This window comes from Callorhinus ursinus, unplaced genomic scaffold (assembly GCF_003265705.2).
Source record: "Callorhinus ursinus isolate GAN/ISIS: 27379988/994484 unplaced genomic scaffold, GSC_fseal_2.0 scaffold4, whole genome shotgun sequence".
NCBI lineage: Eukaryota > Metazoa > Chordata > Mammalia > Carnivora > Otariidae > Callorhinus > Callorhinus ursinus.
This window is the reverse complement of record NW_027397066.1, coordinates 1,727,227-1,754,586: the sequence shown is the minus strand read 5'-3', so window position 1 is coordinate 1,754,586 and position 27,360 is coordinate 1,727,227. Positions and strand designations below refer to the sequence as shown.

The window sequence follows — 27,360 nt, the reverse complement described above, 5'->3', positions numbered from 1 at the left end:
AAGGTCAGGAACACAGCAGGGATGTCCACTCTCACCGTTATTGTTCAACATACTACTAGAAGTCCTAGCCGCAGCAATCAGATAACAAAAAGAAATAAAAGGCATCTGAATTGGCAAAGAAGTCAAACTCTCACACTTCGCAGATGATATACTCTGTGTGGAAAACTCAAAAGTCTCCACCCCCAAAACTGCTAAAACTCATACAAGAATTCAGCAAAGTGGGAGGATATAAAGTCAATGCATAGAAATCAGCTGCATCCTATAACACTAACAATGAGAAGAGAGTGAAATTAAGGAGTCGATCTCATTTACAATTGCACCCAAAACCGTAAGATACCTAGGAATAAATCTAACCAAAGAGGCAAAGAATCTGTACTCAGAAAACTATAGGACACTCATGAAAGAAACTGAGGAAGACACAAAGAAATGGAAAAACATCCCATGCTCACGGATTGGAAGAATACCGTAAAATATCTATGCTACCTAGAGCAAACTACACATTCAATGCAATCCCTATCAAAATACCATCCACTTTTTTCACAAAACTGGAGCAAATAATCCTAAAATTTGTACAGAACCAGAAAAGACCCCAAGTAGCCAAAGGAATGTTGAAAAAAGAAAGCCAAAGCTGGTGGCATCACAATCCCGGACTTCCAGCTCTATTACAAAGCTGTAATCATCAGGACAGTATGGTACTGGCACAAAAACACACAGATCAATGGAAAGGAATAGGAAACCCAGAAATGGACCCTCAACTCTATGGTCAACTAATCTTCAACAAAGCAGGAAAGAATGTCCAATGGAAAAAAACCAGTCTCTTCAACAAATGGTGTTGGGAAAATTGGACAGCCCCATGCAGAAGAATGAAACTGGACCATTTCCTTACACCACACACAAAAATAGACTCCAAATGGTTGAAAGACCTAAACGTGAGACAGGAGTCCATCAAAATCCTAAAGGAGAACACAGGCAGCAACCTCTTTGACCTCACCCGCAGCAACTTCTTCCTAGAAACATCGCCAAAGGCAAGGGAAACAAAGGCAAAAATAAACTATTGGGACTTCATTAAGATAAACAGCTTTTGCACAGCAAAGGAAACAGTCAACAAAACCAAAGACAAACGACAGAATGAGAGAAGATATATGCAAATGACATATCAGATAAAGGGCTAGTATCCAAAATCTATGAAGACCTTATCAAATTCAATGCCCAAAGAACAAATAATCCAATCAAGAAATGGGCAGAAGACATGAACAGACATTTCTCCAAAGAAGACATCCAAACGGCCAACAGACACATGAAAAAGTGCTAAACATCGCTCGGCAGAAGGGAAATCCAAATCAAAACCTCAATGAGATACCACTTCACACCAGTCAGAATGGCTAAAATTAACAAGTCAGGGAACGACAGATGTTGGCGAGGATGCAGAGAAGGCGGAACCCTCCTACACTGTTGGTGGGAATGCAAGCTGGTGCAGCTACTCTGGAACACGGTATGGAGGTTCCTCAAAAAGTTGAAAATAAGAGCTACCATACGACCCAGCAACTGCACTACTGGGTATTTACCCCAAAGACACAAATACAGTGATCCAAAGGGGCACATGCACCCCAATGTTTATAGCAGTAATGTCCACAATAGGTGTCCATTGACAAATGAATGGATAAAGAAGATGTGGTGTATATATATACAATGGAATATTACACAGCCATCAAAAAAAAGAAATCTTGCCATTTGAATGATGTGGATGGAATTAAAGGACATTGTGCTAAGCGAAATAAGTCAACCAAAGAAAAACAATTATCATATAATCTCACTGACATGTGGAATATAAGAAACAAAGAGAGGATCATAGGGGAAGAGAGGAAAGCCATGTGATGCAATGAGCACTGGGTATTATATAAGACTGATGAATCATAGGCCTGTACCTCTGAAACCAATAATATATTATACATTAATAGAATTTAAATTAAAATTGTTAAAAAAGAAAATAGCCATTGAAAAATATTTTTAAAAACTATGTAGTTTCAGACATCTAGGTAAGTAAGTTGGAAAATCTAGCTAAAAGAATAATTTACTATGGAAATATAGTTTACTAAAATTAACCTCATTAGAAACAGAAATACCAAATAGACCAACTTCCATTTCTCTCTTTCTATGAGAGAAAATTTAAAACATTCCTAAAAGTCACAAAAGTAGACTTGAACAAATGGAGAAACACTCCTATTTCTGGAAAGGACAATCAACATAAAGATATAAATTCTCCCTAAATTAATTTGTAAATGTAATGCAACCCCAACAGAGACACTATGGCTCTGGCACGCGGGCACTAAAGTTCGTACAGAAGCACAGACATGCAAGAAGAGCTGGGACGGCAGTGGAAAACAGCCGGGAGGCGAGGCCTCGCTGAACACATGGAGCTCCCGACGTAACTAACTCAGTGCAGCAAGGGCTCAGGAAGAGGCGAGGAGGAAAAGAACAGAAATTCTTGAGTAGATCAAGGACACAGGGAAATTTAGTTTGGCACAAAGGAGGCACCCTGAATCACGGGGCAAGATGAATTTTTAGTAACTGGTGCTGGGCCAGTGGGCTAACCCCTTAAGAAGAGAGAATACCGGACCCATGGCTCACATGATACCCACGAAAAATCTCCAAATGTACCAGGGGCTAAATGAGAAAGGTGGGGCTACAGAAATCCCGGAAGGCACCGGCACATTCCTCTTCCACCTTAGCGTTAGAGTAACACTTTCCGACCACTTTAAAATCCAGAGGCACTAAAAGATCAATGAAATGACTATCTAAAACTGAAAAAGAAAACTACTGCATGGCTGGCAAGCATCACAGACACAGTCCAAAGGAGTATGTATCTGCAGCCTGTGATGTAGGTAGAAAGAAGGCCAATTAATATTCCTAATATATGAAAGACTCTTAAAAATGCAAGGAAAAAGACCAAAAACGTAATTTAAAACCAAGAAGAAAATGTGAATAGAAAATTCACGAAAAAGAGGCAAACAATGCTTAAAAATATAACCTCACTGCAATTAGAGAAAATGCACATGAAAGCTCCTCTGGGGACTGACATCACCTCCTGTCTTGGCTCAAGTCACCAGCCGGATGAGCCGGTCCCCGCCCCGCCTCCTGACTCGGCACTCCGCCTTCTTGGGAGTCCTTGGCAAGAAACAGCGCCCAGGGCGGCCCCGCGGACAGCCACAAGCCCGGCGCGGAGGAGCTCTGTGAACCCCTCGCGCTCCGCGCTTTCCCGAACGTGTTCAGTTGGCGGGAGGGGCAAGCAAGGGGCAAAAGAAGATCTCTAGGAGTTACCTTCTGTGTAAAAAAGAAAAGAAAGAAACCGAGTCGTCACCTACAGGGAGTGGGCGGAAGTGAAGTGGAAAAGGGAGAACCAGGCTTGGGGGTGGGGAAACCAACGCGGAGGGAACCGAACACAAACAAAGGCGCCTAGAGCGGCAGCTGCACCAGACCGTGCGGGCGCCCCTCCCGGCACCTCCCCGCCGCTGCGCTCCAGCCCCAGCCCGCGTGCCCTCAGCCTGGAGACTTTTCACGGGGTGGGGGGGGGGTGGTGGGGGTGGTGGTGGTGAGCAATTTTGAACCTACTTTTCGTGCGTTCCGTTAGTCAAACACTGCGCACAGCGCTGTGCAGGCGGAGAGGCGAGGGGGAGCGCCACCGAAGCCCTCGGTGTGAACAGAAACTACATGAGATGCTCATGGAGGCTGCGTATGCGCCCCCCTCCCCCCCTCCCGGCTGTGTCAGTGGAAAGGGTCTAGCAGCAAAACCACACAGCAAGCAGCAGCACCCGGATCTGGGTTTCTAAACTCCTCTAAAAAGAACCAGGGCTCCCTGGAAAACGGCAGCTTCAGGGCTGAGACAGGGAAAGTACAAGATAAGCCCGGAACATCTCACTGTGCAGGAAAGTAAGCAAGTGCCCCAAGAGTGATGGGGTCGAGGGACCATCTGAGGGGGCACCGACTGCATCTGGGACAGCCAGAGGACCAAAATAAGTAGTGTTAGTAAAGGCCTATGGTCTATAGTACAAAGTAAGACTCTACGAACCCACCCTGATCTAAATAACTGAACGAATGAAAGCCATACATGGGGCGGGGGGAAGGCAAGCACCAAATAAGAACTGTCCAAGGAATAATAATGTTAGAAAAATCACCACGTGGCAAACAATGGAGGAACAACCATTTCGGGCAGGACTTGCCAGTGATGTTACCAGCAGCAGGGGAGGCTGAGTCCCCGTCACCAGACACCGTGCCCCACATAGAGGGCACCAGCAAGGACCCACCACTTCCACGGCACCACTGCCCAAAACACATACTCTGAATCTGATCATCAAGAAATGGCACACAAAATCAAACTGAAATTATTCCAAATAATAAATTATTCTAAAAAAATAAATGGACTGACTCTTTAAAAATGTTAAGGTCATGAGAAACTGAGGAACCGATTCATTAAAGGAAATTAAGGAGATATAACATGTGACCTGGACTGGATCCTGTGTCAGGAAAAACTAACTTTTTTTTTCTTTCTATAAAGGAAATTAAAGGGATGGCTGCAGAAATAGCAGTAGGGTCTACAATTAGGATCATGCTATGGTATCAGTACTAATTTCTTAATTCTGATAACTGTATTTGTGGTTTTGTAAGAGAGTATCCTTGTTTTGAGGAAATATACAGTGAAGTATTTAAGGGCAAAGGGGCCTCATGTCTGAAATTACTCTCCTTTGCCTCAGGAAAACAATAAAAGAGGGAGAAAGAGAGCGCAGATGTGGTACACACACTGAGTCTGGGGAATCGGAGCGAGCCGCAGAGGAATTCTTTGTACTATAATTATTTCAAAACAACAACACGGAACAACAATGGCTATCTGTGTCTCCCTGCTGTGGCAAAGCCACAAGTAGCCCCAAGCCAGCACCCCAGTCGACAGGGGCACCACGGGCACCGGCCACACTCCCCACTGCTCCCTATTTACCGATTGAACTGCTGACTCTGTCTCCTTTCTTCTTCCTATTTTTCTTGCTCTTGCCCTTAGGCTGCGGAGAGTCCGCCAGCACCAGCTTGCTGTCCTGAGGGTGCTCACTGGGGGAGGCAGGCTCTGGGGGGGCCGGATTCAACCTCTCTTCCTTGACGTGGTTCAGCTGCTTTTTGTTATTGTTGTTACTGTTCACCTTTCTGTCCTCCCTTTTGTGCTCCGCCAGGGAAGTGAAGTCAAGCACTTTTGCCTTTGACTCGGTCTGGGGCCGGGGTCGGGGCTGGCCCTCGGAGGCTTTGGGGGGCTCGGCTGGCTTCCTCAGCAGCTCGCTGCTGGCCTTGCTGGTCTGTTTGAGCTTCTGCTTGCCGTTCCCCTCCTTGTGGTGCTGCATTATGTCAAGGAGAAAAGACAGTGGCTCCTGCCGCTTCGCACTGGCCTCCTTTGGGAGGAGGAGCGTGGAGTCTCTGGAGTCCGCGGGGCTGGCAGCATCCCCGCTGGCCGCCGGCCCTGGCCTGGGCTCCGTGTGGTCCCCATGTCTGGAAGGAGAGTGAGAGGAGGTTTCTGGTTCTTCCAGTTGCTCTAGTGAGCCATTGTGCATGTTTTCAGAGTTGGGTACGGACCCGGCTGCTGCCTGGAAGTTTCTAGCAAGCATGTCCAGCTTGGGACAGTCTTTACTCGGCCTCTCCTTCTTCTTCTTTTTCGCAGCCCTCAGCTTCTGAAGCTCCTGGAGCCGCTGAAACTCCTCCTCCTCCTGCTGCCGTCGCTGCTCCTCGCGGAGGTGCAGGTGCTCCCGGGCCCGGGCCTCTGCTTCCAGGCGAGCTTTCTCCTCCAGCTGTGATGCGAGAAGAAGCAGCAACTTAAGAAAACAGGAAGTGTTCTTCGTTAAGACATTAAAAAAATAAAAACAAATCATATAGTAAGAACATAAACCCTGAAACAGGTCATAATAAGCCAAACAGCTTAAAACATACCTGACCCAAATCATTTTACTCTCCGAGATTATTAGATTTAATCTTTCTACTAAGGTATGTATTTATTACTTTATTGGTTGTGGCGGGGGGGAGGGGCAGTGCTTAACAGAATCTTCTTTATAGCCTTTGTCCTAGTGACTAAGCACTTCTTTAAAACAAGGCCAGGGGCGCCGGGGTGGCTCAGCCAGTTCAGCATCCGACTCTTGATCTCGGCTCAGGTCTCAATCTCACAGTCGTGAGTTCAAGCCCCGCACTGGGCTCCGCGCTGGGCGTGGAGCCTGCTTAAAAAATAAATAAAATAAAGCAAGGTCAGAGCAGCTGCTGTGCCAGCCTCCCGTGTGTGTGGCAGCCGGATGACACCACCAGCCAGCTGCCGGCGCGCCACCTCTCCAGGCGAGGCTGGGGCCTTCACGCGCACATCGACAAGACACTTTGAAAGTGTGTACTCAAAACCTGAAATGCCTTTTTCCCAGCCTGGCAGACAAACCAAACTCCCAAGATACTTCCACCAGCGTGACAGAGCAAGTGGCATTCTGATACGTTCCACATCACACAGCAAACAGGTACTGGCTACTTCTGCCCTCCAGCTTGGCACTAAGTTAACTTCAGTCCAAGTGAAGACTGGACTTCACCGGTGATGCCTAGTCCAGGAGCCTCCATGGAAACTATTCTTTTTGCTTAGAAAACAAATGAAGGCTGTAAAGAGTGCCTGACTCTTTGCATCCCTGAGCTCCTCCAGTAAAAGACTTTGGCAAATACATTTTGCATTTAAAAGTCCTTCCAAAAATAAAACAAAATACAATTAAAAAAATAAAAGTCCTTCCAGATTTTAATTATTGTTCACAACACTCAGTAAACAATATTTTAAAAAAAGTGTCATTTTGAAGAACTTAAATATAAATTGTTAAAAATTTAATGGCAGATGTTTTAAAAATTTAACTTAACAATTCAAGTAAAACTTACTCAAAATCCTTTTTCCGTGTGTTCAAAGCAAAGCCTTGGAGGCAGACTCCTGGAGTGGCCCCTGTGTCCAGTGTCTAGTGAGCAGAGTGTCTCCCACAGCACAGGTCGGGAGCAAACCCGCCCCAGAACAGAAGCTATAGGGAACCCACAAGCAGGTATGTGGTGCCTTCCTATCAACAACCAGCCCATCAACCAGACGCTCTACGGAGATGGGGTGCAGGTTACCGAGCGCACGGGGTGAGGGGGCCCTAACCTAACACCCAAATGGAGAACAGTTCTCAGTGCCCCCCTCTAATGGGGCTGGGCAGACCCCTATCTCCTCAAAGCCCACGATTAGGAGCGTGAGGTACAAGCAGGGCTCCTGGCGATCCAATCACAACTGTCTCCACATCGTAAGCAGCTACAGGTGGAGGCACCATCCCCTGCCCGCTCTGGGAGTGTCCGCCCGCTCCATCTCTGCTGGGCCTCGCGGGGGCCTCGCCTCTTCCCCAAGCCACCTGTCCTGCCGTCAGAGCCCCCGTCGGCCTTGCAGGCCCCCGTCTGTGCGCAGCCTGGGTCTGCCTGCCGCGGCCTGGCTCTTTAGGAAGCTAAAAGCAGCCCCGGGGCGCCGAAGAGCAGACACTCTCCGCCCCCTCACCCGGAGCCGGAACACGAAGAGCGCTGTGTCTCACCTGCTAGCGGACAGCCTCTGCATGCTACATTCGCCGCCGGGCCGAGCTGCCTAGTCTTGGTAGATGCTGACCTCGGTGTGGCCCACGCCACAAGGCGAGGTGCCCGGGGCAGCCCACAACGGCTGTGCGTCTTACTCTCTGACCCTTCACGCCAACGTGCGTGCCCACCCTCTTCTGGGATGGCTCTGCCTGACTCTCCTTTGCCAGTTGGGGGACAAGGAGCGGGGCATGGGGAGCACTCAGACTATGTCCTAAGGATGTCGCTGAGGCAAAGGCCCTGTCCCAGCCTCGTGTCGAAATAACTTCTTTTCCCACAGTCTCCAAGAGCCCAGGAGCCCACAGTGACCCCCTTCTATTCCCTCCCTGCCAGGGGCTCCGTCCTCAACCTCCCTGGGAGAGAAGGCTCTTCTTTCAGGCAGAGGCCTGCTGTGGCACACCCACGCGGGCCACAGGGACCCAAAGGCTTTAGATCCATCAACAAACCCGTGACACAAAAGGGAAAAGCCGAGTCCTGAAAACACAACCTGGGGCTTCTGACCAGCTCCGGCTCAGGCCACAGAGACCGAGACGGTCAGGGGCCCTCATGGCCGCAGCGTGGGCACGTGGCCCCGAGGCCCACTGCAGCCAGCCCGGCTCCACGGGCCACCCTCGAGCAACACTGCGCCGGCACATGGTTTACCTTCCTCTGCTTGTGTCTGGCTCGCTTGGCGGCTCGAGTGCTGCTCACGGGCTTGGTCTCTGAGCTGTTTATGAACTGTAGCAAGTCTTCCACCCTTCGATGGTCAACCACACTCTCTCTGTCCGAGAGCTGGTCCGCCTTTTTAGGCTGCTCTTCTTTCCTCTTGGTCAGCCGCAAACGGAGCTTCTCCCTCATCTCTGCGTAATTTCTACTTGTCGGCGCAGCTGGAGGCTAAGGCAGTTAAAGGAGAGCGTGGCTGAATGAAGCTTCAAGTTTTAATGATGCTGCATATTGCAAATTTCAGAACCTATCTCTAAAGATGAAAGTTTTCTTATTACTCCAGTAATACACAGTTCGTGGTGAAAAATAAGGAAAACAAACAAGTGGCACCAACAAGGAAAAGCTGTCCCAGAGTGACCCGAAGATTAGTTCTGGCACTGACCCCTCAACCTTTACGTGTTCACAAAAACTATGGTAAAACATGTACAACTATGTACACAAATGGACATTTTTAAACCAAAAAAGAAAAAAAAAAACACACATACGAATTAACCTACTCTGTACATATTATAGTGTGATGATCTTTTCGTGTCAATAAATGCGTTTGCAGCATCTTTCCATCCCTTTGTGGGTTTCTTGTTCAGTGCCAAAAGGGAAAAAGAAAACTGCCCTCTACCCCACTGCCAACATTGCTTCCTGACACTGGACACGTGTGTGCACACGTCCAGCCAACGCAGACAGAACAGAAGTAGAGAAAGAGCAATGGCCAGCCCCCACCCCCCGCCTGCCCCACCCGCCCCGCCTGCCCCGGGGCCCCACGGCCACCACCTGCTCCTACGGACAGACCGTTCGGGGCCCCCTGGTGCACGCCGCGCAGCGAGCGCCCCACCGCATGGCCGCGCAGGGTCTGGACCCAGCGATTCCCACGGCTGGCTGTTCAGACGGCCCCCGGCTCACAAACAAATGCAAACCTGCAGACACGAAATCCTTGTAGGCAGGTCTCTGGGCAGATGTTTTCCATTATTTCTTTAGCAGAAGCACCAGACCGCACCGTGACCTTAAGCGCACTGTGCATGGGGCTCGACACCCCGGACGGCGCACCGCGGGTGCCGCCTGGGCCGCGGCGCCCGGCACTTACCCCGCCGTGCCCGAAGAACTCGCAGTAGCAGCAGTCACAGTACTTGCCCTCCTTCTGGTTGGTGGAGGTAGACGTGCTGGAGCTGTGCTCAGAACAGCTGTCCTCGTCGGCGCTCTCGTCCCCGTCGTCCTGCTGCGGGTCATACACGCCGTTTTCGCAGCGGTGGCCCTCACAGTCGGGGTCGCTGCAGAACCACACACGGGCCGGTTACGCGCAGCTACCCCACCCTGGGAGGCCCACGGGGGAGGTGCCATGCGCAGGCGCGGGGGCTCGGAGGGCACACAGTCTCTCCACTGTCCCTCCCGCCGCGTCGTGGCTTCAAAGAGGCAAATTCGAAGGTAACAAAAACCGTCTTTTTAAAACAAGCTGTTGAATGCTTGTATGGTTCTTTACTCAACACAGAACAGATGCAACTTAAACACCCAGCCCCCGTCCCCCCCATGCTGCCAGTGGTGAGGTGGTGGTCTGCTGCACCCACCCGTGGTGGCCCCGGCCTGAGGACGAGAGGTGCGACCAGTGTCCTCCCCACGACCCGCGGCCTCTGCCCTTCCCTGGCTTGCCGGGCTGCACATGGCTCCCTGACTCCGGCACCAGCGGGAACCAGGCTCACCTGCAGACGCTGGGGGGAGCGCTGATGGAGCCATCGGTTGCGGGGGGGCGGGGGCGCTCCCGGAGCAGGACAGAAGCTCTTGCGCGGCTCCACAAACCCGGGGGACGGGGCAGCAGTGCTGGGGAAGGACGGGGCTGCAAGACTTGCGAGGTGAGGCGAGGAGGCCGGGGCGAGCGCGGCAGGGGCGAGGGCGGGAAGTGGCGCCAAGGCTGTGGGGCTGTTCCTCGGGGCGGCCGGCACCGCGTGTCTGTGGTCCTCCTTGTTGACACCGTGGAACACCTCACCTGCACGCGGAGACGCAGAAGGGTCACTGACAGTGGAGCTGCATTAGCTTCTCTTCACTAAAGCTTTCTCTACCTCTTCGTGTGAAGATGTTCAAAGCTACACAAATTTTGAAGGAACAGCACAAAGAAGCCCCATATATACCCCTCACCTGGATTCACTGCTATTTAACATTTTGTCATGTTTCTTTCTCACACACACACTTTTCTGGCCTAACATCTGGAGGCTGCACTCACCCTGAACACCTCAGCACGAGCCCCAGGGGTCCCGACACTTCACTGTGTGACCGCATCCAGGATGTGTGCCGTCCACGTGACATTCCCACCCCGTCCCCCGCACAGCCCCTGTAACTCCTCCCCAACCCGGCCTCTTCTGACCCTTTTCCTTCGGTAACACTGACATCACCTCAGCTGAGCACAGCTGCCCACCAGTCTGGGCTTACGGTGTTACGTCAGAGTCAGCAAAGACGTTTTGGGCATGACTCCTGCAAAGGGTATGTTGGATCCTTCCCGTGTGACTGCCTAAGAGGCCCCTCATCATGTGAGTCTGTTCCATGATGGTGAGGCCACATCTGTTCCGTGGGCAGGTGATCCGCCAGTCACCTGCGGGTGCTGCTCGTTCCCCAAACGGATATCCACTGTTCTCAACGACCAGTGGGGACGCTCACCTGGACCAACGGTCACCCTGCTGGCTGCACAGTGGCCTTCTCTGTCTGGCATGTCTATCACAGAGCAGCTTCCCTACCCCCCATCTCCTTTCTTAACACCCAGGGGATTCTTGACCCTGTGTGCTGTCGTCCATCCTGTTATTCTTTCCGATGCTCCAACTGTCCTGACTTTGGCTAGTGAGTGCCCTTAGAGCCAGCTCCTGTGTGCCTTTGACCTCTGCTTCCAGACCCCTGCTCCCTGTGCTCATGCCAGCGTGGGGAGCCACACCCCCTGCACACCACAGACGCAAGTGGCGGCAGGGGCTGCACCCCAGGCGGGCCAGCAGCCCCATCGGCTCACTCTCCACCAGGCCCCTGCTTTCAGAGGACTAAGAATTCCTCCGTGTGCCCCGAGAGCAGTGACCTCTTCCTCTCACAGAGTGACAGGTCCTGAGAAGAAAGGCAAGCCAGCGTGGCAAAGCCCCAGAGGAAGTTCGTGGGGCAGTGCAACTCGGGCCCGACTCCCAGGGGACGTGCTGCCTGTGTGCGAGCATTCTCCAGCGTTGATTACTACACCAGGCCTCCAGCCACGCCAAGGACAAGGCGATCACAGAGATGCTGCGGAGGAAGCGGCAGACTCGCTGCGCAGCCCCGAGGGTTCCCGCAAGCTGGTGGGCCTTACCTATGGAAGGAGGCCTCTTGGACGACACTTTGAACTGGCTGTTGCTGGACTGCACCGTGGTGGCCGTGCAGGACACGGAGGAGGTGGCTGACGACGTGGCCATCACAACTTTGTTTGCTTCCATGAAAGCATCTTGGAAATTATACAAGCATTTCTTTTTTGCGGCGTTTTTTTTCTCCTTGCTCTCGGAAACTACAGGTGTTTCACCGCTAGACGGAGGTGGAAGGGCTTCGGGTCTTGTTTCTGAGAGTGTTGGTCCTAATATGTCACTCCCTTCAGAGAAGAATGGGAGAAGTAAGGCTTCTAGGAATGTGTCGCTAAAACCTAAGGGACGTCAGCTGACTGAACTCCTGACACTGGGGCTGCTACCGAAGCTGGGACTTCACTGGGAGGATACAGGTCAAACAGGTTTTCTCCAGGAAAAAAAATGTATTGAGCACCTACTATGTGCCAATCCCGTGCTAGGTGCTTCCCAAAGTGATTTTACTTGTCTTAAAGCTACTTTCAGAGCTTGGTACTATTAGTCCCATCCTGAAGACAGAGAAACTGAGGCTCAGAGAGGCTAAGCAACTTGCCCAAGGTCACACAGCTAGTAACCCACTCCAAGCACAGATGTCAAGTGTAGCCTGCTTTTCTGAGCACATGCAGGGTGTGGGTGTGGGGCCACCGTGGGCTCTAACCACGTGAAGACAGAGATAAGGGTGCAACCAGCCCCTCTTCAGGTGCACCTTTCCCTGCGCCTGAAATGACAGCTGTACCTGGGCAGCCGAGAGCTGGGAGGAAGGAGCTTGTTAGAGGGGACAGACCCCATGTAAGGTCAGTCCAGCACCAGAAAAGGAACAGAAGTCACAGCACTGAGGTGGACGGTGGCATAGCTGCAAGGGCCCTGCACACTAGGCTGAGTGGCTGCCACCATTGTCTGAGCACCACTGGCAGAACACCGAGGTCTGGAGACAAGAGGCTCAGCAGCGCTGGGGCACGGGGAGATCCACCGTGCGCAGGGCCCCGGAGAGCCCGCTGTGCCGGGAGCAGCCTCAGGGTGCCAGCACCTTGCTTTGCTCCGTCCGGGCAGTGGGACTTGGCTGGCGGTGGACGTGGGTGGCTGGGGCAGCGGGACGAGGCCGAGGAGGCTCCCAGGAGTGGCGGAGGCGGGAGACCGACTAGCCTAGGGCTTCTACTGGGGGACCGCGGTAAGAGAGAGAGCAATCCGCCCAGCTCAGGTCATTTTAAACCTTTAAGAAAGTTTTAACAAGTTCCTTACCAGAAATTGTATCTGGCAAGAAAGTGCCAGGATTCCAGTTCTTATCATTCATCACTTCTGATCCCCAAAGACTTATAAATTTAGAACTATTCCACTCTGGAGTATTCCCAAAACAGCTTGGATAAATATGGTCTTGAAGAGATGCATTGAATACCTGATGCTTATTTGTGTGATTCTGAACAGGTGCTGGCGGTAAAGCCTACAAAAAAAAATGTTCTAATCACTTATCAAAATTCATATTCTGCTTACCTATGTAGTTAAACTACAGACAAGACAACCCATGACTGAAAACCCTGTGGGGCCACGCTCACTGTGGGCGGACGTCCCAGGCTGAATGCGTCCCGCAGAGCGCGGACTTGCTCGGCTGTCACACTATGTGTGATTGCTCACATGTGAACCAGGCGTACATTTTCAAAGCCGCTGATGCTACAGGGCATCTACCAAACAGACTTGAGACAACTCAGCACCTTACAGCATTCCTTGCTTGGCACAGTCTACGTGTGGCTCGCCTGCGTACGACTTGCTCCCAGAGCTTAGTCTCATCTGACATTCTAAAGATCACTGCTAAAAAGTCAACTCTGGAATCACTAATAAAAAATGGTAAAGCTCTTAAACTGTGTCTCACACCTGGGCCAAGTGCCGTGCACGTCTAAGGAACTGTGGATTTTACTGGAGCCTGGAAGCAGCCCCTGGGCCCTGCTGGGGCAGACTGCTGTCTGAAGACACCAAGGGAGGGTGGCTGGGTCCACACATTCACTGAGTGACTAGCTGCTGGCTGCCCCCTGCACAGCCTAGGCGTCCTGGGCCCCTCCCTCCATTGGCCCATACTGCCAGCCCGGGCCTCCACCGCCTGCACAGACAGGCCCTGCATACCCCGCGGCTCACGCCAGCCTCCTCCCAGTCCTCTCCCTCACAGCAGCCAGAGTGAGCTTTTGGGGAGGTCGGTAAGAGTGAGTCACTCCCTTGCTTGGGGTGCACCGATGTCTTCCCACCACTCTTCAGATAAAACTGAAAGTCCTTCCCATGGCCTGACCTACCCCTGACCCTCCTGTTCCCCAAGCTTCTGGGCACAGGATTTCCCTGGGTCCTCAAATCCAAGCTCCTTCTTGACCCTGAACTTTCCTTGTGCTGTATCCAGTTTCCAGAACATCCTAACCTCAGTCCATAACCTTGCTGACTTACATTCATCCTTCAGGCCTCAGCCTCAATGACCCTGCCTCAAAGAAGTCATCACTACCGCTGCCCTCACCATCCAGCACCCAAGACCAACGTGGGCTTTTACATTCAACACACCTAAAATCCACAATTTTCCCTCTTAGCACTTACCACAGTTATAATCCAAGACTCACTGGTCGCCTGCTGGTTGAAAATCTGCCTTCCCTCAAATGAGTCCTGGCTCTGCTGCCCCCAGCACTTGTTGATGCGGGCACACATCTTCCCCTCCCAGCAGCACCCACTGCGACGGGCCTCCCCCCCACCCCCCCAAGTGCCCGCAGAAGCTACAGGCCTGGTGCAGGGAACAACACCTGGGAATCTCATCCTTGGGGACACAGGACTGGGCCCCGAGTGCCGTGAAGTCAACTGGGAGAGTTCGGGGAGGGTTCCCAAGAGCAGAACCTGAGAGGCTGGCTGGGGCAGAGCTCAGGGAGGAAGGGGGATGGCGCCACGGACAGCTGGACCGAGCCGGACAGGCTGCAGGGCCCGAATCAGAGGCCTCGCTGCCCAGCCTCGGCCTGGAGGGGAGAGGCCAGCACAGGAAGCAGTCAGCCAGGGCCTGAGAGACAGGAGGCAGTGGTAGGGGAGCGAGGGGGGGTCCGGGGCCGTCAGGACAATCGCTGGGACTATCGGAGCAGGAGACCGAGGCCACAGTCCCTGGGAGGTGTGGCCAGTGACAAAGCGGGATGTGAACACCTGTCCTGTTCTCAGCCTTTGGGACACACAGCCTGATGGGTTTGGACGCTAGCTCCCTGTTTTACTAGCTGTGTGACCTCAGGCAAATTACTCAATCTTTTTGTGCTTTAGTTTTCTCATCTGTAACTTGGAAATACGGATCTCCAGGGGTTGTGGTAAGACTTAAACTGGACAATGGGTTCAAGTGTGCAGCATAGTGAAGGCTGAGGGGGACCGTCACCACTTTGTGAGACTCGTCCCGAGACACACAGCAAGCCCGCCCTGCCCGTCCTGGGTGCAGAGAGGAAGCGGGGTCACTCGCTCGGGCAGCTCAGCACACCTGCTGGCCTCAACGGGCTCAGGGAGGCGGAGGGTGAGAACGGCGTGGACACGCAGGCTACGAGACAGGAACTAGCAGAGGTCTGTGCACCCAGGATCGAGGCGGGAGCCTAATCTAGTTGCTCCAGCAGGGGAGCCCCAGGGCAACAGTGAGGAAACCAAAAAACCGTATTTCTACAGACACCAGTTTCCACAAAGGAGTGACAAACGAAGAGCTGCTTTGCTGCGGAGCAGTCGATGGTAAGTGACAACTAAGGAGAAGGGATTCTCAGCGTTGAAGACCTTCCGCTGAGGGCAGAGACACCCAGCAGGCAGAAACCAGCCTCGCGGGCCTTGCACAGCTGAAGCACAGTGGGCTCCGAAGCGCCTCACTGCTTCCCAAGGCCCTCCCACCTCAGGGCTGCCAGCTGACTGCCCTCAGCTCCAGGGAGCCTGGCTGAGAGCCGGGACCGGCCACCCGCACGCGTCCAGAGAGCTTGTGCGTACCCTTCAGAGCCCGACCCGGCATCACCGCCTCTGCAAAGCCACCCGACAGGCTCTTTCAGCCACCCTCCCTCTTCAGCGTGACTCCCCTACTCTGCAGCGACAGCTGCTCCTAAGGCACACTGTGGCGTTCTGAGGTTCTGACTTGATTAGACTGCGAGATCCCTAAAAACAGGAACCAAGGTTCCCTGGTTTGTATTTTGCTAGCATGTAGCACAGGGCCTGGCACATACTGGATGTTCAATAAAGGCTGAACAGACTTAGAGGGATGAGGGAGCACAGCTGTAAAGCTGTAATACTGAAAACGTAACTTAAATTCACTTCACACACTTCTTCAGAAGCCCATTTTCTCAGAACAGCAGGTCCAGTTGTAGAGACCAAGGGAGCAGTGGGTCCGTAACAAGCAAGGAGCGTTTATGTGAATGCTTTCCCACAAGATGGTTACTCGACTCAACAGGTGTGGGCTTCTTTTAGAAAAATATAGGCCCCTGTCAACGAGACCATTCTGGGCCATGCCTCACAAGCGATTTAGGCGTAGAATTAGTCTCTCAACACGTGGACAATGCTGTTGAATTAGAACAGATTTATTTCACTCTATACAAATCCACATGGGTTCATGTCATGGAAGTTTTTGAATGGTTCTCCGCTTTGAGACAAAAGTGATTCACAGGAAAGTAAAAGTTTTGCTTTAAAGAGGAGCTCAGACAAATACACACTAACGGATGCCTTCTGAACACCTTCGGTGTCTATGCAGGAGCCGGGAGAGCCAGGCTCCACCGCACACCAACCACCTCCACCCTGGACACCGTGAACACGGCTGCCAAACACAGCCAAGCGGGCAAAAGACCGAGTCACTGCACGCACGTGTGAGAGGGGCTGCCAACAGGCACATCCCATGGAACGGGAAGCTGGATGAGTGACTATTCTGTTTCTTCCGACGTTCTTCAATATTCCTGCCAGAGACAGTAAAGAGGCAAAAGCACCACGGTTGTTTTGGTCTTACTATTTCTCAGGCCAGAAGAACTGAAACGGCCTCCAAAACAAAATACAGACTTAAGATCAGCGTGACCCCAACTGTGGTCTGTTTCTGTCCCTGTTTCCCACAGAGCTTTTTTCTCCCTCCAGCTCCAGCCTGAACTGAGACTTGCCCCCCATGTCTGACTTCGTCACTTCTGCAGTGGTCGGGCCTTAATCACCCCATGAGGGAGGCGCAGAGGCACACGGCCCAGAGCCACACGGGAGCCACTCTGCCGGCTCCACTCACCCGGAACTCACTGAGGGCCAGGATGTGGTGACCATTTTCAACTACTACTCATGCTCCCAGTGGAGAGTTCAAGCCATCTTTCTACCTTCATTACCAGGCCCTTTGCTAGTGTGACGACTGCTTCAGAACGCGGTTTCCAGATGGAAACAACACAGCACTTGGAGCTGGAAGCCCTGGGCTTCTGAACCTGGCCCCGCAGTCGCGGCCCTCCACTCCTGGGCCATGTAGGGCGGTGGCTGGCAACGTGCCCTGTGAAGGAGCAGGGCTGGGGGTGGGGGCGCAGCCCGCCAGCTCATGTATACTCTTCCCTCTGAGGCTGTGCGGTCCCCCTCTGCTTGGGCTCTGTCCAGGAAGGCGGACATGACACTCTAGATCCTAGAAAAACAGCACCAAACACCTTTGTAACAAGGTGCTGAGCCCTAGTGAAAGCTAGGGAAATCTTTCACAGAACTGATCAGAAGAACATGGTGAGAAAAACAGGGCCAGGCGGAGGTGTGGGGAAGGGAGGACTGCCCTAAAGATGCACACACCATCATCACAGTGACGGGGGGCAGCAGTTCCGTGGTCCTTCTGGAGACTGTCAGGAGGAGTTCAAGGGTCCCAGGTGGGGTAGCACCACACTGGTACCTCAGCCCCTACTGAGGGCTTTGTGGTTCTCACAGAGTAAGATGAACAAAACATGACCTTGTGAAAAATTACTGTACATCCAAAGAAACAAGACACTCACAAGGAGCAACAACAACAACAACAAAACAGATTCAGATCCTCAAGGTTTCACTTAAACAGAGAACTACGTGTAAAATGCTTAAAGAAAAGATGAAAGAAAATGTGATCAAGGAATAAGAGAACACAAGAAGTTGCTAATATACATTAAAAATAAATTAATTAAAGCTTATAAATCAGAATCACAGCTGGAATTAAAAAGTCAAACTTAAGTGGCATGGGAGACACATCAGAGTCGCTTAACTGGAAGGCTGATGCAAAAGGGGCTCTCTGGACAGACCGAGGGGTGAGGGGCGAGAAGACAGGCTCAGGATGCAGAGCAGGGCGGGCAGGATGGCTGCGAGCAGACAGCATCACAGCAGAAGAGAGGAACGAAGATAAAAGGGCTCAGCATCATCAGACAGGGATTTAAAATGACGAAGATGATGAGGGCTCCATTTGAAAAAGCACACAATGGGGGCGCCTGGGCAGCTCAGTCGGTTGAGCATCTGACTCTTGGTTTCAGCTCAGGTCATGATCTCCAGGTAGTGGGATCGGAACCTGTGTTGGGCTCCACGCTCAGCAGGGAGGCTGCTTGAGATTCTCTCTCCCTCTCCCCTGCTCTCTCTCTGTAAAATGAATAAATAAAATCTTTTAAAAACCAGCACACAATGTGCAAGAACAAACAGGTAACGTGAGCAGTGAGATGGACTCTCTAAGAACGAATAAAGAAAGCTAGAGATAAAAACACTGTAAGAGAAACAAAGAGCACTTTTGATGAACTAATCATCAGTGGATGGGGCACAGCCAAGAATCAGTGAGCATCAAGACATGTCAAAAGAAACTCCTCAAACTGAAATGCAAAGAGAAACGAGAATTTAAAAGAAAAAAACACCCAAAACTAAAAAACCACCACCACGGACACAAAATAGGACAAAACATCCAAGAGGTATGGGACAATTTCAAAAGATAGTAAGAGGAACTGGAATACCAGAAGGAGAAGAAAGAGAAAAGAAAGAAGAAATATTTGAAGGAATATTGGCTGAGAACTTTCTAAAATTAATGACAGACACCAAACTACAGATCTAGGAAGCTCAGAGAATACCAAATGGTAAAAACACTCCCAAACCTACACTTAGGCATTTCATAAAAAAAATGCAGGAAAGCAAAGACAAAACAACAACAACAACAAAACCCCCAAAAACCCTTGAAAGCAGCCTTGGGGGGAAGGGGGGAGGGAGGGTAGCCCTGAAGAATTACAGAGGACATCTGGTCAGAAACCATTCAACTAAGATTATTGAGTGAAATTTGTTTACAGTGTTGAAAGAAAAAAACCCCACCAACCCAGAATTCTGCATCCAGTGAAATTATCCTTCAAAGGTGAAGGAGAAGTAAAGACCTCCTCAGACAAACACACACTGAGGGAACTCATCCCCAGCAGACCTGCCCTGCAAGAAACGTGAGGATGTTTTCTTTGGACAGTGGGAAAATGATAGAGGTCAGAAACCTGGATCTGCATGAAAAAAGGAAGGGCGATGGGGAAGGCATGAGTGCGAGTGACGTGGACTTATTCCTGACTACTACTAGACCCACAGGGTAACTGTGTGCAGTGCGAGCAGTAACAATGTACTGGGGCCACTAATGAACAGACACAGGAGAAGAGCAGCAGCAAGGTCACACTCTCTGTGAAAAGGTACCCATACTAACATGAAGCAGAACACCGTTACCTGAAGGGGGACTCAAGTTAGTTAAAATGCATATTCTAATGCAACTGCTAAAAACACTTTTTTAAAGTATAACCAATATGCTAAAGACAGGAGATAAAATAGAATCAGAAAACGCTTGACTAAAAGTGGAGAAGGCAGAAAAAGGAAGCCTCTGGTAATGAACAGAAAACAGAACAAAGGTTATTATTAACCTAAACACATCAAAAATCACTTTAAATGTGGCTAGTCTAAATATAAAAATGAAGACAGAGATTATCAGAGTATATTAAAAAAAACAAGGGGCGCCTGAGTGGCTCAGTCGGTGAAGCATCTGCCTTCAGCTCGGGTCGTGGTCCCAGGGTCCTGGGATCGAGCCCCGCATCGGGCTCCCTGCTCCGCGGGAAGCCTGCTTCTCCCTGTCCCACTCCCCCTGCTTGTGTTCTCTCTCTTGCTGCGTCTCTCTGTCAAATAAATAAAAATCTTTAAAAAAAACTCAAAAGAAACTAAGCCCCGCCTAGAAGTGTCTACAAGAAACCTACTGGGAGTATAAAGTCCCCTTTAAGTTAAAAGTAAAGAGATGGAAAAAGAGATGCGGTTCTAGTGCTAACGAAAAGCTGGAGCAGCTACATTAATTTCAGACACATCAGACCTCAGAGCAAGGAAGATTATCGGTGATAAAGAAGGGCATTCCATAATGATAGAAGGGTCAATTCCCCAGGAATGCATAACAATTCTAAATATGTAAGCACCGAACAACACGGTGCCAAACTGCGTGAGACAAAAACTGACAAGACTGCAGGAGGAGCAGAGTCTGCTGTTGGAGTTGGAGTCTCCGACACCGCTCTGTCAGGAGCGGGCAGATCCAGCAGCAGGTCAGGAAGGACATCGCTGGACTCGGCAGCACCGTCAAGTCACCTGCACCTGGCGTACGAGTATTAGCCTGCTTCATCCAGCAGCAGCAAAGTGCGCATACTCTCAAGCTCGCCTGGCGCGCTCACCAAGACGGAGCACACTAACACACCCAAAAGAACAAAAGTCACACAATGTCTGCTCTCAGACCACAGTGGAATTACAGGAGAAATCAGTAACAAAAAGACAGCCGAGAAATCCCCAAATATTTGCAAATAAAATTCCCTGCCATACAGTTTTAATTTTTGTCTAGAATCTCGTTACTGTATCTTTCTCCTGTAACTACTTTTAACTTTCAAATAACTTGTATCTCAACATATAAATTAAATGTATCACTGGTACAAAGACATTTGAAAACAAAAAGGGTCTTCAAGTTAGTCTAAGTTCAAAAAAATTTTTTTCTATACTATTCATCCCAAGCATTTTAAGTACTAAATATTTACCCACAATGGCCAGAGTATGAATTAAAATAATTAGAACTACAATGACATACAGTCCTAAAGGCAACAAATGCCACCTCACCAGAGCAAAAATCCCGGAAGGCCTAGAGAACAAAAACACGGAAGCAGTCGAGCTCCACACGCACGGCTGCCCTCGGCGTTCAGCACCCAGCTCTGCCTCCCAGCCACATGTGGGGGATCCCACTGAACAAGCCGGCTCTGACATAACTGAAAACAAGTGTGTGTGTTCTCTAGAAGGGGCTTCTCCCAACTCCTATGGGGTTGTGAACACACCATGCATCAGGTATACCATGTATTCACAGTATCCAACTAAGTCAAACTAACTCAACACAAACTAATTTTGGAAGACCTGGCGAGTAACAGTGCAAGCCTGTCTAGAGAAACAAACATTTTTATACGAGATTCAAATGAAGTATTTTGCCAAATGCATCTCATTTTTCTAAATAAATGTGGCATCTAGCTAATGTATTTTAAATGCATCAGTGGGGTGCTGGGGTGGCTCTGTCAGTTAAGTGTCTGCCTTTGGTTCAAGTCATGATCCCAGGGTCCTGGGATTGAGTCCAGCATTGGGCTCCCTGCTCAGCAGTGAGCCTGCTTCTCCCTCTGCTCTTCCTCACTGCTCTCTCTTGCAAAAATAAATAAAATCTTACAAAATAAAATAAAATAAATGCATCAGTGAACAGTCCTGACATCAACAGCAAAGTGACTGAAATAAAAGCTTAACTAGCTTGTTCTCTGCATTGCCTTTCTACCCATGAATCCTCCACATCTATCTACTGGATTAAAGTTTAGAAGGTATTAAATACATAGATTTTATATACAGATGATATTCCCCCAAAATATTTTTCTTCTCCTTTACCCTTTTATGGACTACCCATAACATCCTGAGAAAAGGCCAAAAGTCAGGGGGAAAAAAAAATCAGTTTTTAACTGGAGTGTCCCAATAGCCTTTTGGAAAAATCAATTTCACTACTTTACTTAAAGATGCTTAGGAACTGATTCTCGAATAGTTTCTACCAGCAAAGACATTATAACAACATTCTGTACTCTCTCCTAGAGGTGGCTCCCAGGGAGGAGAAAGCAGTTGTATTCAGAATGGACAGCTTCCCCACCCGTACATTCACCCAGAGGGAAAGAGGCCATAGAGACCAGGCCGACCATGAAGATATATTCAATCTAACAAAATTTAAGCATAAATGTGGGCAGTTACCAAGTACTTATTGCAATAGAACATGACAAACTGATTCTACTCTATTCTAAATCAGTGGTTAGATGCCCCTCCCCAGCAAATAAACAACAAAGCCCACTGATGGGCTATATACATCCCACTTCACAGCAAACGCCCCTTGGGGGAAGAAAACGTTCCTGTAGTCTGAAAAAGCCCCTTTCATCCCATGTCCTCCTCCCAGTTGAGAATCACCGTTTTAAATAATAAATCTGTAGGGTTTGGGGAAAACTAAAAATTTCACTGCAAAGTTTAAGCTACGAAAATATAAGCATGGGGTTCTCTGAGAAGAACTACATAAAAAGCAAACCTTTTCAACATGCTCACTTCTCTGAACAGACTGGTCTGGGAGGCCCTTTCCTTTGTGCCTGGCAGCCGCCTCCCAACAGCCTGCACGGCTTTGCGGCCTTCTCTCCATTACGCTTAGGATTCCTCCTTTCAGCCTGTGCATTTCGACGAGCCCTTCGTTTTCGTGCTTAGAGAGCGTAATCATTTCAGACACCATGGAGCCCGGCTAGTGTCAGAGGACTCGTGCCATACTCACCACATCTTACCCAGGCAACATTAAGAAAAAGAGCCAGGCCCCAGGAGGCCATGAGGAAAGAAGTGAACTGGTGTCTGGGTGAGCAGAAGAGCTGGGTGTGCAGTTCCCCCAACTACAACCCGTTACACCATCACTTGGAAAACTCTTTATGTTTTAGTTAATTCTGAAGGAGTAAACCATGACTTTCATGATTGTTTTTACAGCTGTGAAGGTTCAAAATTCTGAGAGCTTAAGATTATGGTAAAAGGAGACATCTGCAGACCTTCCTATCAAGAGTAGACTTGGTCCTATCCAAGTTGCCAATTTATGGATTTTTGTTTGTTACAATATGCACTTCTTGTAAGATCTTAGTGACAGGTGAGCTTCCAGGCCCTCTCTGCCCTGACTTACCTTACTGTGTGTGAAGGGGGGCGCCGTATACAAGGTGGGGTGGATGAGAGGGCGGGGCAGGTGTGGGACCGCGTGCAGAGGCACGTGTCCATGGATGTGGGGGTAAAGATGCAAAGCAGGGTGGGTGGGCTTCTCTGGGCTCAGGAACTGATGGCCTGGGGGGAGGGCTCCTGCGGTCATTGCTGATGCCGTGAGTCCGGAAGCTTCCTGTTTACAAACATGACATTCACAAGTGTTCGGAGCTTGTTCAGGCTAAAAGAAGAGAAGAAAAAAAAAAGCACTCGCTTATTTAGTGAAACAAAGAATGGTGTGAATTAAACTAAAGTCAGTCACATTCTGCTGAGCAGTTACGTGGCCACTACAAAGAGGACAGGGCTCATGGGACACCTCGAGTTGTCCAGAGCCTTCCTTGTAAAGTATAGAAGGGATCCCAGGAGCCTGGGACGGACAGAAGAGATGCACATCTCGCTCCCCGGCCAGGTGTCTACTGAGGTGGCAACCACACCCATCTGTGCCTGTGCCTGTTTGTGCAGGAACAAGGGGACTGGCAAGGGTGGCAGACGGGAGGGGGGAGCTGGGCTGAGGAGGACGGAGCTCTGGTGTGGGCTCCACGGAGTCACGCAGCTCATGAGTGGTTACATGGAGATGGTTACATGGAGATGCTGTGAGAGGCACCAGAGACGGGACTCATCGAGGGTGACATGAAGCAGTCAGTGGCTCCTCTCCCTCAAAACAAGGGTAAAACTGAAAGCAACTGTCAAAGCAACCATTTGAGGATCTGAAAATCAATCAAAGGGAAAAGGCAAATCAAGAAGTATTTATTCATGTCAATCTGCCAGAACATCAGGTAAGAGCAGCAGGGGCCTGGTCTTCCTGCCTGGGACTCTTCCCAGTCCCAACTCCTAGCAGCCCTAAAAACAAACTAAAACAGTATGGAGGTTCCTCAAAATGTTGGAAACAGAGCTATCCTACAACCCAGCAATTGCACTCCTGGGTATTTACCCCAAACAAATGTAGGGATCCGAAGGGGTACGTGCACCCCGATGTTTATAGCAGCAATGTCCCCAATAGCCCAACTATGGAAAGAGCCTAGATGTCCATCGACAGATGAATGGATAAAGAAAAGAAGATACGGTGTGCACATACACATACATACACACAATGGAATATTATGCAGCCATCAAAAAGGGAAAGAAATCTTGCCTTTGCAACGACGTGGATGGAACTAGAGGGTAGTATGCTAAGCGAAATAAGTCAGAGAAAGACAATTATCATATGATCTCACTGATATGAGGAATCTGAGAAACAAGACAGAGGATCCTAGGGGAAGGGAAGGAAAAATGAAACAAGATGAAACCAGAGAGGGAGACAAACCATAAGAGACTCAATCTCAGGAAACAAACTGAGAGTTGCTGGAAGGATGGGGGTGGGAGGGATGGGGTGGCTGGGTGATGGACATTGGGGAGGGTATGTGCTATGGTGAGCGCTGTGAATTGTGTAAGACTGCTGAATCACAGATCTGTACCTCTGAAACAAACAATACATTATATGTTAATAATAAAAAAGAAACACCATGGCACACACACACACAAAACAAAACACTACAAAACCCCAAACTAAAAAGATCCAAGAATCAACAGCAGAATTTAAATGGTGCACTAAAAATTTTAATACAAAATAAAGGAGTAGGGGCGCCTGGGTGGCTCAGTCATTAAGCATCTGCCTTCGGCTCGGGTCACGATCCCAGGGTCCTGAGATCGAGCCCCACATCCGGTTCCTTGCTCCACAGGGAGCCTGCTTCTCCCTCTCCCTTTGCCTCTCTCCTTGCTTGTGCTCTTTCTTGCTATCTCTGTCACTATCTGTCTGTATCAAACAAATAAATAAGATCTTTAAAAAAAATTAAAAAAAATAAAGGAGTAAAGGAGGAACAGAGGAACAAAAACCATGAGACCTATGGAAACAGACAACAAAGTACCAGTTGCACATACCACAGCAACCATTACATTAAACCATAAATGAAGCCCTCCAGACAAAAGGCAGAGATCGATCGACAAGACACAAATACAAGACCCAACTGAAGGATTCAAAGACAAATCTTAAATTCAAAGATACAAAGAGGCTGAAATTCAAAGGATGAAAAAATAGGTAACACGCATACAGTAACCCGAAGGCAGTGGGAGCGACTCTGAGTCCATGGGATGAAATACTCTTTCTAGATGAGAAAAGCTAGCGGAGGAGCATCTGATAATGACAAAAGAGCCAATCTGTATCAAAAAAGGGGTAACAATAACACAGACACACCTTCAACACCACTGTCCCGCAAGAGTAACACACACACACCGTCAACGACACTCTCCCGTAACAGTAACACACACACCTACGACACTGTCCCGTAACAGTAACACACACACACACCCCCACGACACTGTCCCGTAACAATAACACACACACACCCTCAAGGACACTGTCCCGTAACAGTAACACACACACCCCCCCAACGACACTGTCCCGTAACAGTAACACACAAACACCCCCCACGACACTGTCCCGTAACAATAACACACACACACCCTCAGCGACACTGTCCCAAACACACGAATCAAAATCTGGCTGATCTGAAAAGGGAACAGACAGTCCAGCAGTGATATGTGAAGACTTCAGTATGTCTCTCAGTAATTTTTAGAACCAGACAGAAAATGAGGAAGGATCCGGAGGACTGGAATAATGTTATAAATCTGACCAAACTCTCATTCACAGGACACTCCATCTAACAAGAGCAGAACACAAATTATTTTCAAGTATATATAGAACATTATCTAGGACAGACCAGATTTTAGGCCACAAAACAGGTCTCAGTAAATTCGGAAGTTCTAAAATCCGTAATCTAAGCTTAGATTCAACAAGCTAGAAAGGGAAGAACAAACCAAACCGAAAGTCTATGGAAAGAAATAATGAAGATCAGAATAGAAATCAAAGAAATAAAGAGAGAAACAGAGAAAAAATTAACAAAACCCATTTTTTCTTTTACAAAAATGGACAATTCTTTAGCTAGACTGAGGGTTTAAAAAAAAGTAGACAAAATTACCCAAGTCAGGAATCAACATCACTCCAGACACCCTGCAGAATTAAAAGAATCATAAAAGAATACAATAAACAATCTCATGCCATCAAAGTAGACAATGTAGATGAAATGGAGGAAAAGACACAAAAATTTTAAATTCAAGAAGAAATAGAAAATCTGAATAAACCTATAACAAGTAAACAAAATTTCAATTAGTAATTCTGTACCTTCACACAAGAAAAGACCAGGCCCATGGATTTCACTGGTAAATTCTATCAACTACTAAAGAAATCTCAATTTTAGACAAATTTTTTTAGAAAACAGAGGCAGAATTAACACTTCCCAACTCATTCTACGAGGCCAGTATTACCCTGATAATCGAAGCCACACAGAGACACTTGTATACAAGCACAGATAACTAACGAACAGTATCTTTTATTAACATGGATGCAAAAATCCTAACAAAAGATTGCAAACCAATCTGGCAACATACCAAAAGAAAAAAAAAAGTTTATACACCATGACCAAATGGGATTTATCGCAGGAACACAAGGTTGGTTTAACATCCAAGAATCAGGGGCACCAGGGTGGCTCAGTCGGTTAGGCATCCGACTCTTGATCTCAGCTCAGGTCTTGATCTCAGTGTCGTGAGTTCAAGCCCTGAATTGGGCTCCACACTGGGCTTAGAGTCAACTTAAAAAAAAAAAAAATCCAGAATCACCTGATACAACACACTACAGTGAAAGAATGAAGGATGAGAACCACAGGAACATTCTAATAGATACAGAAAAGGCATTTGGAGAACCCAATATACGTTCATGATAAAACTTTTAGGACGTGAGCTGACAGGATTTATTCCCTCAGTGTGGTAAGGCCGTCCATGGCAAACATGCATCATCCTATTCAGACTGAACGCTTCCCTCTGGGGACCAGGAGCAAAGGCAAAGATGGCTGCCTGCATCGCTTTTGCGCAGTGCTGCACCAGAGGTTCTAGCTAGCTCAGTCAGGCAAGAGTAAGACATTAAAAATATCCAGATTGAGAAGGAAAAAGTAACACTGCCTTTATTCACTAACAACATGATCTTGCATGCAGAAAATCCAAAGGACTCGAACCAAAAAAAAAAGGGGGGGGGGAGAAACCAAAGAATAAACAAGTTTAAGCTGCAGACCACAAGATAAATACTTGAAAATCAACTGTATTTCTATATATTACCAACAATCAATTGAAAATTGAAATTAGAAAGTATCATTTACTACGGAATCAAAAACATCTAATACTTAAGAATGAATTTAGGCGCCTGTGTGGCTCAGTTGGTTAAATGTCTGCCTTCGGCTCAGGTCATGATCTCAGGGTCCTGGGATCAAGTCCTGCATCAGGCTCCTTGCTCAGCAGGGAATCTGCTCCTCCCTCTCCCTCTGCTGCTCCCCCTCCTTGTGCTCTCTCTCTCTCAAATAAATAAAATCTTAAAAAAAAAAAAAGAATTTAAGAAATATGT

The 27,360-nt window shown here is 49.0% G+C and overlaps 1 protein-coding gene across 1 annotated transcript in view; it reads right to left on the bottom strand.

Annotated features, from left to right (window-relative positions):
* FAM193A (family with sequence similarity 193 member A) overlaps positions 1 to 27,360 on the bottom strand; it is a 113,215-nt gene that overhangs the window by 19,072 nt on the left and 66,783 nt on the right. Inside the window, 8 exon segments of the mRNA XM_025887376.2 lie at positions 4,988 to 5,819; positions 8,272 to 8,502; positions 9,410 to 9,593; positions 10,020 to 10,081; positions 10,083 to 10,303; positions 11,630 to 11,902; positions 12,891 to 13,089; positions 22,804 to 23,055. Of these exon segments, the coding sequence (XP_025743161.2) occupies positions 4,988 to 5,819; positions 8,272 to 8,502; positions 9,410 to 9,593; positions 10,020 to 10,081; positions 10,083 to 10,303; positions 11,630 to 11,902; positions 12,891 to 13,089; positions 22,804 to 23,055 (2,254 nt within the window).